The sequence below is a fragment of the Mesoplodon densirostris genome, chromosome 13 (assembly GCF_025265405.1).
Source record: "Mesoplodon densirostris isolate mMesDen1 chromosome 13, mMesDen1 primary haplotype, whole genome shotgun sequence".
NCBI classification, from domain to species: Eukaryota; Metazoa; Chordata; class Mammalia; order Artiodactyla; family Ziphiidae; genus Mesoplodon; species Mesoplodon densirostris.
The window spans coordinates 12,902,128-12,915,373 of NC_082673.1; the positions used below are offsets into that span (position 1 = coordinate 12,902,128).

Here is a 13,246-nt window from a genome sequence, read left to right on the forward strand (position 1 = left end):
CCTCAAACTGAAGGATTTATCAAACTAATCCACTAAGACACTACTGTGGGCAGGGTGTCTGTTTCCTGCTGTATCCCAGGCCAGAGCAGCACCTGTCACACAGGGGCACACAGTTAAGTGTTCCTTGAACAAATAAACTGCTTTCATATCCCATTCTTCTCTTTTGAATAAGTGTTAAAACTAAAACTCAAGGGCCTCCCTGGTGGCGCAGTGGTTGAGAGTCCGCCTGCCGATGCAGGGGATACGGGTTCGTGCCCCGGTCTGGGAGGATCCCATGTGCCGCGGAGCGGCTGGGCCCGTGAGCCATGGCCGCTGGGCCTGCGCATCCGGAGCCTGTGCTCCGCAACGAGAGAGGCCACAACAGTGAGAGGCCCACATACCGCAAAAAGAAAAAAAACAAAAAACAAAAAAACAACTAAAACTCAAAATTGCCTTTTGATTCCTTATTATCTTTCTTGAAATAATGCCTTCATGTAAACATTAAAAAGCTTGATCTTTTCTCTATGCAGTAATTTCTTCTAGTAAAATATAGGTACCCTTCCACTTAGAAAAGGTTTATATTTCGAAAAGTCTGACAGTAAGCCAGAACAAAATTTCCTTTGAAACACTCCATAAGGACTGGTACGTGGTCTAGTTCATTTGCTGCTGTGCTACCCCTGGGCCTAGTACATGCCTGATACATAATAGACTCTAAACAAGTATTTGTTCAATAGGTGTGTAAAATAACATTATGGTAGTTCAGTCCTACGGCAAGTTCACAACAGTTTATTTGATCTGTAAGATACCTAATGTGTAAAATCAGAAGTAAAGGAACTACAGTAAAGGGATTCCTGTGGAAGAAACACACTCTGTCTTCCCCAGGAGAACCGTGTCAGAGTTCCATGTCTCCCCTACAATGGGACAAGGCTCCCTCTTCCTCCCACTCCAAGTAAACTGGATGCTAACTAACCCCCAGAGCTGGGGTGAGTGGATGTGAAAATCCTGTTTCTTCCAGGCCCCCAAAGCAAGCACAGATCTAGAGAGGTTTCCAAGACTTTTTACTATGGAACAAGTTTTGATGAATACTTAAGTTGCTGGTGTAGGGAAAAAGAATGGGTAGGGCTCCAGGTTAATTATTCACCCCTAAATCTACAGAATTTTGAGGGACTCAAATGAGAATGCATTTGAAAGTACTTTGTAATTAGTGTGTTATACAAATCGTAGTGCTGCATTTTAAAGTGTAATCTAAATAACTGCCTTTACAAATCCTGGAATGAGGTTAAGAAAATCAAAGCCATCACTGAACAAAGTTAACTCATATTTTCCCTCTTTTTTTTTTTTACCAACTAGAACATCCCTTTTCTCTTCTCTTTAACAACTAAACCCATCCATAATCTGAACATAGGATAGGGTGAGAAGCAAGGTAGTGTGGTCCCAGACAAGGACAGGCTGAGAGGCTAAGAAAGCAGGTAGGTCTACGTCAAACAGACTTCTACAAATAAACAAGGGCAGGGAGTGGGGTGCTGAGTTTCTATGACTCGTCAGTTATGACATGTTCGTTGCTCTACTGAAGTGGCTGGACATTTGAAAGCTGTATACCTAAATAATTTAGAGTTATATCAATTGGGGGCCATCTTGAATTTTATCAAGTTTCCTAACAGGTCCACTGACAAAAATTCCTCAGTGCCTACATGTGAAATATAACGTCATATGTGCTTGTGATTACTAAATTCTATAACAAGTTTCCAAGTTGTGAGTCATATTTTGGATTATTTTCTATTTCACAAAATTTGTTATAACAAATAGCACTATAAAAGTGAAACATTTCTTAGGCTATAAAACAAACTTAACCTTGGCTGGGGATAGGTGTGGTTCTGGCCTAAGTGGTGGAAGGAGAGATTCATTCTTTCATTATATTCTATCACTGATTTGTTACAAGTCTATACTACCTTTCTGATGCACTGTTGAGAGACGTTAGGATACACAAGTTGGTCATTTCAATTTGGCCATCAAAAATACAGGGTGAGAAAAGCAATACTATGGGATTGATGTGAACTCTAACAAATTCATAACAACTTCTTATAACTGTAAGAAGTGTGCACTGAGTACTTGTCTGGTTACATTATACCCGTAATAGTTTCTTTACAAATGGACTGGATATTCATATAGATCTTTTATTGAGAATATACTTTTGAAAGAGTTCAATTCTTTTTGAACAGGCCTATATTATTCAAAACTATGTTACTGGCCAGTCTTCAAAAAGCAACGGTTCTTCACCTAAAGTCCACCAAAGACATGCATTTGGAAATTCTTTCATCATTCATCAGAAGATGAATTTTGGTGCTAACTTCAATTTCTGATTGGAAACAAATGTATGAAAGACAGAAAGTGTAAATTAACATAGAACCTAAAACTCAAAGTAGGCCACAGTCAAATTTTAAGGAAAAGTAATTTATTTCCATTTTTTATTGTTGCTCTACTTAACATATTTTAAAATCTGCCTATCGAATAACTACTATACTTAATAAAATTGAACTGGCGTTCATATAAGTTGATTTGATTAAAGTAAGAATAAGCCTCTCAAAATTTCAATTTCAAGTACTGGCTGTTACCTGGTTCTCACATCTAACTTGCATCTGTTGATGACACAGGACAACTCAAAGAGAGCTGGGAACCATCCCCTCACCCACACCCTGTCTTCAGGTGCCACATTCATGTCGTCACTTGTGTATTCCTTGAAAGCCTTCAAGAAGAAACGCAGGTTTACTAAAGGCAAAACATAATACCTATACATTAAGCATATTATTTCTCCAAAAAGTTTTTTAACACTTTACTAATCAAAAGTGAGCAATTTGATAACTTAAAAAAAGATGGAGATTACAACTGCCTATAGAGCACTGGACTAGAAACCAAAAGCTGCTTTCAGCTTCAACTCCATCACCAGTTTTCTGCATTACTCAAGTTTCCATTTTTATCATTTAAATGGTTATTACATCATGCAGCCATGCCACCACACCGGGGAGGTGTGAAGATCAAATGAGTAGATGTACACGAGAAGAACTAAATACCCCACAGGTCCGTGTCAGTATGTAGTAAAAATCTATGAAGCATCACTGCTCCTTAGGACAGTTACAAGATAGACTCAGATATGCAAGTCAGAGCTGGCAGCCAGGCTGCCAATTCAACCTTTCACTTCAGTGCTTAAGCCTACACTCATCCACGGTCAACCTCAGTATATTAAGGTAATGGCTAAAAACACAGGCTTGGGTTCAAATCCTAGGTCTCCTTTACTATCCCCCGCATGCAGGGGCACATTTTTAACTTCCTTGTGCCTCAGATTCCTTATGTACATGGGGCTACAACACAACCTATCCCATAAAGCTGTTATGGAATATTAAACAAGTTAATACACGTGAAACACTCAGAAAAATACCTGACATCTTCAACAAATGTAACCATAACTCAGATAATTCTGAAAAATAAATACTTCATATCCCCTCAATTCCCAAATAAACTTAGATCTTTGACTGGAAATAAATGCTCAGTAACATTTTGTTTACTAAATGATGCTATACCTGAGGTCTATCAGACACATATTTTGCACAATGGCGAATAAGTCGAATTGCTTCCATACTTGTGTCTGGGAAAGCTGCATTGCATGCAAATTCAGACAAACATTTCACTGCATCCTGGAAAGAATCAATGGTTGCTGGAAAGTGCTTTTCAAACACAAGGGCTATATGGGAGAAAAACACATAAATATAATTATCAACTTTCAGCTTTTCTTAATTATACCTCAAATACACCAACCTCTAGATGTAATGGATACTTCTTAAAGATTAAGGGTTTTAATGTCCAATAGACATTGGTTCCAACGTCTGTCCCGACCAGTTACTTGACTGCCTTGAGTAGTAGAAACAGGGAAACAGGTCTGTGTTTTGTTTACACTATAAACCCAGTACCTAATAGAGTGACTGGTACACAGTAGATACAAAATCAACGGTTGTTGAGTGAATATTCAAAATTACATTTAATCTCTCTGTATCTGAGTTTCTTAATCTATAAAATGGTGATAATAATATGCACAGGATAGTGGTAAGCACTAAATAAAATGTAAGTAAAGTGCTTGGCACTGTACTTAGTTTACTTAATTCAAGCAAGCACTCAATAAATGACAGCTATGATGACGTCATCATTCTTGATGTTGATGATGATGACATCATTATCTTCTAGAGAGGCTTAATTTAGATCCTTAGTATTTTATTCTTCTTTAAAGTCAAAGGAGGCTGTGTAGTGCAGTGCTGAAGAACAAATGCTGTGCTTTAAGACTCTCTGGCTTTGCATCTCAACTCCATCACTCACTAGTTTTGTGCCTTTAGACAAATTACTTAACCTCACTGGGTCTGAGTTTCCTTATCTATTAAAAAAAAGAGAGAGATAATAAAGATATTTATCTTATACAGTTACTGTGAAGACTGAAGAAAATGCATGCAAAGTGCTTATAGTGCTTGCCATATAGTAAACATTCGATAAATGTTAACTATAACATTATAATGATGATAATACTGTCACTATTTACTCTGCTTCTGTAGGCAAAACTTGGAAAACTTAAAGCCCATAATTTTATACTTGAATTATCTTCTGAACACGTTAGAGTTTTGTTTTCTTTAACTTGAACAGAGCTTAGAGAATACTCACTGACAATATGCCCCGTTGTTTGGAATGCAAGTTCAACTATGCTTTCATCTTGATCAGATGCCGCTAGATGAAATACAGAGAAAATGTTCTTCCATCCAGACCGAATGTTAGCAGCTTGAGAATTAACCATCTGTGCTATACACCGTACAACCATATCTCGAATTGTTGGAGACCTAAAATATTAATACAATTGCTTGGATAAAACTCATCAGGTTTTTTCCCTTTTCTTCTGTTTTCCCCCTACTGTGGAAAATAAGGTATTTTTCTGATATTAAGCAATTCAACAAATATAATACCTGTTCCGTTTCATTATATGTTCAAAAGGTCTTAAGAAATCCTTCTGGAATCTGAAATTAGCAAGCTCCCCTTTCTCTAAGAACTTCATTGACAATTGCCTCAAGGAGTCTACTGCAAAAATAGCTACATCTTCATTAGGATTACAGCCAACCTGTAATGGCAACAGAAATACAGGGTGCTAATATCAGCAGTGAAACTTGCTAATTCTTTATTTTTTATTTTAGAAAAAATATATAATTAATAGCATAGATAGGTAAATTCAAAGATTCTCCATAAAGGCACTAAGTGTGCTAACAATATTTCTCAACAAGAAGAACATATTTTAACTAAATTCTTAAAACCTAGAGCAATTATTTCTAAAAGAAAGAACAGGACTCAAAGGGTTTTCTAAATCCAATTACAAAAATGTAATAAAAAACTGCTTGGAAAGGAAAAAGGTCTCAATTAGATTATGATAAGGAAATTTTAAACAACAAAAAATTACAAATTAAGCAAATCCTATAATTACTCAAATACCTTATTAAAATGATCTCCAATAACTTCCCAAATTCGAGACCACTGCAATCTTATTCTTCCCATGTTGTAATATGATATTTCTACTATTTTTTGTAGACTAAACATTCTTGGATGTGTAGTGGAAAGTAATTCATCCATAGACACAGCACAGAGCCAACGGACAAAATCCACTATAACATAAATAGATTAACATTTTTAAAACTTAACTTTGAAGTCTTTTAAGCCAAAAATCAGTTTTTAAGTGGAGTAAATGTACATACTTACCAATAGCATTTCCATCTAGCCTTGTGGACCCTGTAAATATTCTAAAGAAAAAAATATAATTCAAAAACTTGTAACGTCTCACTTCTGATACATCAATTCAAAAGTAAGTGGCCTGGGGTACGAGCTACTTTTATCTGTTTTAAGGGAACAAAAAATCAGGTAATCAAATGAATATTTTTATCATGTATTTTAGTAACAAGTATAGCTTGGATGTTCCTCCCTCCCTCCTTTGTACCGAATGATATATTAGAGTACACATACATTGTTGTAATTTTATTAGTAAATTTATAAACACTAGGAAAGGTATCTTATGAGAGTCTTAGAATAAGAAAAATGTTAAGTTGTAAAACTAATAATTGGCATACACAAAACAAGATTTTTCAATTTTCCTGAGTATTTACCCACATTAAACATGTTCTTAAAATGAAAACTTCTACTTTATTTTTATAAGCAATGTGTGTTTGATTAAAAAACTCACTTATGTTAAATTACAAATGGTTAATAGAACCTTGCAAATAGTCTCCAACAGTTTAACCAACAAGTGGCTAACCCACTTTTCTTACGGCATTTAAATGGTTAGAGCTAAGCTATGCTGTCCAGCTTTGCCCTGCCTTCTTCACTGAGCTCTTTTACTGTGCTTCAAAGTTTCATAAAAGATTTCAGCATAAACATATTAGTCCTCTTATTTTAAAGTCTGCATTTTTATCCATGTTCCGAGTTTGTAACCAAGGATTTGATGTGACTTCCAGGATGAGCTCATATTCCGTAATTTAAAATGTACATCATGTGGAAACAACCTAAGTGTCCATCATCGGATGAATGGATAAAGAAGATGTGGCACATATATACAATGGAATATTACCCAGCCATAAAAAGAAATGAAATTGAGTTATTTGTAATGAGGTGGATAGACCTAGAGTCTGTCATACAGAGTGAAGTAAGTCAGAAAGAGAAAGACAAATACTGTATGCTAACACATATATATGGAATTTAAGAAAAAAAAATGTCACGAAGAACATAGGGGTAATACAGGAATAAAGACACAGACCTACTAGAGAATGGACTTGAGGATATGGGGAGGGGGAAGGGTAAGCTGTGACAAAGTGAAAGAGCGGCATGGACATATATACACTACCAAACGTAAGGTAGATAGCTAGTGGGAAGCAGCCACATAGCACAGGGAGATCAGCTCGGTGCTTTGTGACTGCCTGGAGGGGTGGGATAGGGAGGGTGGGAGGGAGACGCAAAAGGGAGGGGATATGGAAACATATGTATATGTATAACTGATTAAATTTGTTATAAAGCAAAAAATTAAAAAAAAATGTACATCATAGTATTTGCACAATAAAAAGGAAACCTCAAAGGCAGGAGCAGGTCAACTATTAAACTTAGAAATAACAGTCGTCATAGTAACAGTAATAGCTACCAACAATCACCAGGTGGATACTATCCTAACTGCTTTATATATATATCCACTCACATAATAATCACAAACACCATGAGGTGTGTATATACTATTATATTCCCAATTTTATCAACATAGAAACTGAGGCACAAAGATATTTAATAATTTTCTGAAAGTCACAGGACCAGTAAGTGTTAGAGACAAGAATCAAACCAGGAAAGGCAGACTCCAGAGTCCAGCCTCTCAACCATTTTGCTATACTGCCCCACACTTACCTGACCAAAACATAATTTAAACATTTAAAATACATTCTAGTTTTTTCCTACAACCACTGTCTAAAAATTCTGGGTATACATGATTTTTCAACCTCAACGTCCTTGAAGGTCTATGCATCCTGGTAATGAGTAACAAAAACAAGATAGGAAAAATGGCTTAAAAACTGACGATGCAATAACTCAGAATCTGATCTCCTGCTAAAGGGGTATCTTGAGATTTCCTATATTGCTCTTATCAGTAGAACAAAACAACAGTTCAAAAATCTGACTGAAAACACAATCTGGGAGAAAACGTAAGAGGAATGGGGCCCCACTGAATCCACTGGTTAGACTGGATCCAGAAATTTAAAATATACCAAGCCTACAAACCTCTCACATGAACAAAAATGAGATTCGCTAAACTATGCATTAGGAATGTCATTAAGCTGTTTCTCAAACTAGAGGTATTCTCATGGAAGGCAATGGCTATAAAAACCATACCACAAAGAAGGTCAAAAGTAAACAGTACAGGGGAAACAACAGGAAAAGGAACAGAAGAAACGAGAAAGCTTTTTTTCTTTTTTTTAACTGAGAAGGAAGCAAATGACAAAGCATATAGTTTGAGTAAAGAACAGAAGCTGAGATGGCGATTATATGCAACTCCAGGGGAAAGCAGCAATGACTCCTCTAAACGTGGTGAGATGGTGAAGAACAGAGGCAACAAGAACAGAGGAGATCATCAGCAACCAGGTTCTGGAGACTCAGGAGACAGTGGAACGGAGGTGGAGCGTGCATCCTGAGACAGGGCATTTAAATTCCTACTCACTTGGGTAGCCTCTGAGGGGTCACTCTATTTCTAGTAACGCTCCACTAAAGATAGGCCATATGGTGGAGCACAGCAGTCTGTGGAGGCATTTAACGTTAAGCCTTAATATACTAAGGCAGGAGAACAGAGCTGTGTTTCACAGAATCATCTATGAAATGGATTCTACATGCCATGTATGAAAAGCAGAGAACAGAAGCATGAGAATCTTGTGTGTTAATATTAAAAGACATTGCCTGAGAAGTACGAGTAGGAAAAAAAATTGATAGATTACTGAATTCATTCACATTATGATAGCAATGTAACCATGCAAAAAAAAAAAGATAAAACTTGCAGATTCTGGATCAAATAAACTTTTAGCTGTATGCAACATACAGGCAGACTAAATTACTGTGTATTTAACATTTTCATAGTGAAAATATCAGAGGTAACATTTACTGCTCGGACCCAAACGAAAGATGTTTATGAGCAAACACAGCTGGGGAGGAGCTGTCCATATTTTCTGATAGGTGACAGAACATTCCAAAGTGAGGGACGGGTCAGTATAAAGCTAGATCTGGTGTGCTTCAAAAACAATAATAAAAATAAAAACTATGGTACTAAATAACTGTTTTTTAACTTTCAGGGGGTAAATCATTCCTGGACAAAATCCACCCCTGCGAAGTTTAGTAATACTTATGAAGTATCTGGTTTAACAATGCCTAGCAAATGTTTCCCTAGCAAATCCTAGAGGATCAGGTACTCCAGATTAAAGTGTCCTATATTCTCCTAAATTCTAACAGTACAGGATTCCAAATACAAAAGTGAAGATAATCAGAAAATTTTACCATTTTAAAGCTTCTGATGGAACCACATATATTTTTCCATTGATTAAGAAACAGAAGCTATATATAATTAAGCAAAGAAAAATTATTTTATTTTCCATATTTAGTTCCTATACTTGTCATAACAGATTATCCAGAACAATAGGCCTAGGGACAGAAAAATGACTTTTTTTGCTGGACAAGTACAGAACTTTCCAGGATGATGCCTGACAATACTCTCACCACTGTCTTGAATACCAGGGATATCTTACTGAATTAGCTTATAGACTAGAATCAGAATATTACAAATAAGAATAAACTCAGATACTCAGAAAGGAATTCAGAAGAAATTTAACAAGGAAGTGATATGTACCACATAAGAATAAAATAATCTTATAACAAATCAAAGAGGTAACTTTTAATGCTTTCACTATAAAGTAAAATTTAAATATTGAGCCCTTGTATAAAATTGGACATTGAATTTATGTTGTAGAAGTATCTGGTGATGATGAGTTTGAGACAACGAAGTACTAACAGAATTTGTGCTAAGACTCCTCTGAAACAGCACACGTTCTTAAAACGGAGAGGCATATCATTTGTTCAAATGAGTGACATGTCTCCCTGTAACAAACAGTGGACAGCTGGATAAATCAGAACTGGCTTTGGTCATATGAAATATATTAAGGAAACAGACTGTTGCCTGAATAGATTCTCATAATGACAGTGAAGATGATTTTCTGGATGGCTAGAAAACCATTCGGAAGATATCTATCCTAGTAGTAGAAGGGCAGATATTACACTGCTCTGGAGCTGTACACGCAGGCAGAGAGGTTGAACACACTAAGAGATATGCTGCCTGAGTGTATATCTCGGTGCCACTCCTCCAGATTCTCTACTAATGAAAGGGTTATGGTAGTAATCAAGACAAGATTAGCCTGGTTGTGAGAATGAGCAAATTATCTAATTCCCCTCGTCTCAGGTTCCTCATTTGTAAATTGAGGACAATAATACTACTTATCTCAGAGGCTGCTGAAAGGATAAAATGAAGGAACACATGGAAAGCACTTTGTTTTCTTGGTTTGTTTTAAAGTGAATCGGTTATACATATACATCTACCCAACTCTTTATTAGATCCCCTTCCCAGAAAGCACCTGGAAGAGTGCCAAGCAGCACATGCTAAGCCTCTGAGTTGTATAGTAGGTATAAGATGATACACAATCTTTTTTCAACCTTCACAAGAGAAAGGCAAATTACCTCCTTCCCTCAAAAAAAAAAAAAAAGGAAAGCAAGTGGCCATTGGACATGAAGAATTCTTTTCAAGGATAAAGTCCCAGGGAGCACTGCCAGGGCCAGGAGCAAATGAACACTCGGGTCTGTCCACACTTAGAGCAAAAAGGTTTTATCCAAAGCAAAGTCAAATAATGGATCAGCATGCGTCTCTAAGCACCAAAAAAATTACAGTACCTATTGTATTTTTGAAAGTTTCCATCAGAAGTGTTAAAAAAAATTTAAACATCAGTGTTGTAAAATGTTAAGTTTCAATTATTTGGGCATCCATCTGGAAAAAGCTCATCTTCAAAAAAAAACCCACTAGATATTGTTTTACACACTGGGAATTTTAAAAATCTAGAATAAACTAAATAGTCTATAGCAAAATAAACCATAGTATAGATTTTCTTTTAGAAAACAAACTAAAAGTGAGGAATATCTGGTAATGTAGATAATATACAAATTCTGAAATCCTATTCAAAGAAGTTTATAATGAGAACTGCCAGCAAACCCCTTCATTTCACCCATAATGCAATCCTATATCATACACTCAAAAAGACAAATTATACTCTATTTTCAAACAGGGATAATAAGGGAAGTATATTTTTTATAAAGGAAATTTTAAAAAAATAAAGAAAAAAAAAGAACCGTGTTTTTTCTCATCAAGGTTACAATTTCCCTAATGCCCACTAATGTCTATCACTTAAATTTTCATACTGTTTATCTCCTTCCTATATTCTATGATTTGAAAGCAAAATTATAGGTACTTCATCATTTAAATCACAGCATATCACAATACAGTCTTATATTACTTAAGAGAAGATGTCTTGGCAATAATGTTTCTCTTTTAACTAACGAGCGGATACATCTAAGTGCTACAGAATTAAAACAGTGTCCCTCTGAGAAGGGAATAAAGCAAGCACCTTACCTATCTACGGCAACGACAACACTCTGAGAACTGGTCTCTCCAATGGATTCCTGAATACTTGCTATCTGCTTCCAGTCCACATTTCCTCCAACTGCCACACAGGAAAGAGAGGCATTTCAGTTTGAAAAGGATTCAGTGGAAGAGCACACGTTCAGTTCTAAAACACATTTCTGAAATCAGTTATTTTCCTAATGAAAGAAATCAAGCTTTGGGGGGAGCGATTCTTTTGGTATCAATGACCATTTATCAAGGCCAAAGGTGCTTACTGAGCTATATACTAAGTGGTATACAGACATGGTTAAAGACACAAACTGTGTTTGCAAAGATCACACAACTTAGGGGCACTGAGAATTTTGATCACAAAATTAATGACATTAGGAATAATTTCCCTCAAGAAGCACAGCACTAACCCCAGTTCCAAAGGTATCTACTAATGGGCATCCCTGGTGGCGCAGTGGTTGAGAGTCCGCCTGCCGAGGCAGGGGACACGGGTTCGTGCCCCGGTCCGGGAAGATCCCACGTGCCGCGGAGCAGCTGGGCCTGTGAGCCATGGCCGCTGAGCCTGCGCGTCCGGAGCCTGTGCTCCGCAACGGGAGAGGCCACAACAGTAAGAGGCCCGTGTACCGCAAAAAAAAAAAAAAGCTATCTACTAAGGAGGATTACCAATTCCATGTATCGATAATTAGATCTCCCCTGTAATGCAGTCTCCAGTCCCATTTACAAATGTTTACTGGAAATTCTACCAGTATGCTGTAATATCCTCTTATTCAAAAGAATCACTCATCTTTTCCCCCAACACTGGTTCCATGTGTTAGGTAGCAAAACAACAATTTCCCCAGTTTTCAAACTCTTAACCTTACAATCATCTTTGATATCCTTCCCTTCCTCCACTTTCACTAAATCTTTCTTTTGGGCTGTTTTTCATATGATTCATTTGTTTTCATTCCTACTCGGTTTAGACCGTTGTAATTTCAGGCCCAGATTACTATTACTATATATAATAGTTTCCTCACTGCTTTCCCTTTTGCTGATTTTTCCCCTCTTCAATCTCTCCTTTTTTCTCCTGGAGACTAATTTTCCTAAATCATCACCTTCATTTTGCTTATTATTACTTTCAGGACAAAGTATAAACTTTTCAGCCTAGCGCTTAAGGCAGTTCCCTTCAACATTCTTCCCAATACCTGTCTCTATTCAGGCCATCCCACAACTACCTAAAATTTATCTACCAAGACCCAACTTTGAGTTCTCAATGAAGGATTCCCCTCCACTGTTTCACCTTCCTCTGTAAGTACTTAAGTTTATACTTAAATAAACTCTGCTCAAATCAGCATTTCTTCCATTTAGTTTCTTATTTAAATTACTTCAGGTGTGTTACTGTTGCCTTCTCAGCCAGATAAAAAGTCTCAAGATTAGGAACCAAATCATACACTTTCTTTGTATTCCTCTACTCAATATTAAGTCCAAAGCAAATGCTCAACAAATACTTGTTGACTCGATTAACTAGACACTCAATAAATGACTTTTTGAATGCAAACATAATAGACGATGTTATTTAAACTAGCTGAACTCAAATTCTATTCCAGGAACTGAACAAAGTGAAAAGAATGTGATCCCTGTCCTACAGAGTTAACAATTTACCAGGAGAGACAGACTTACAACCAACTTTAATACAATATAACAATTACTTCATGGCTGAAATGAACTAATTACATACAATACAAGTGTTGCTCAACAGAACTCATTTTGATAGGGGAAGGGAGAATGCGGGTGTTAGCTCACAGAAAGGCTTCACAGGACAAAATATTAATTCAAGTTAGGCCTAAAAGGATGATCATATGGGAAAGAAAGGAGAAGAAGCAATTCAGGAAGAAGGAGCAGCATATATACAGTAATGGAAGCATGCACGTGCAGGTCATGGTTCAACACACTTGGGTGAAGCCATAATGGGGGATGATTCTGGCAGAGGACAAAGAAGGAGAGAAAGATGAGCAGTAGGAGATGAAGCTGGAA

At 36.7% G+C, this 13,246-nt stretch overlaps 1 protein-coding gene across 2 annotated transcripts in view; it reads right to left on the reverse strand.

Annotated features, from left to right (window-relative positions):
* ARFGEF1 (ADP ribosylation factor guanine nucleotide exchange factor 1) overlaps positions 1-13,246 on the reverse strand; it is a 138,047-nt gene that overhangs the window by 19,334 nt on the left and 105,467 nt on the right. For both annotated transcript variants that reach the window (XM_060115445.1, XM_060115446.1), the window contains exons 23-29: positions 11,237-11,327; positions 5,755-5,795; positions 5,491-5,660; positions 4,974-5,125; positions 4,678-4,850; positions 3,555-3,715; positions 2,592-2,722 (exon numbers count right to left, since the gene is read on the reverse strand). In XM_060115445.1, the coding sequence (XP_059971428.1) occupies positions 2,592-2,722; positions 3,555-3,715; positions 4,678-4,850; positions 4,974-5,125; positions 5,491-5,660; positions 5,755-5,795; positions 11,237-11,327 (919 nt within the window). The remainder of the gene's footprint in view (positions 1-2,591; positions 2,723-3,554; positions 3,716-4,677; positions 4,851-4,973; positions 5,126-5,490; positions 5,661-5,754; positions 5,796-11,236; positions 11,328-13,246) is intronic.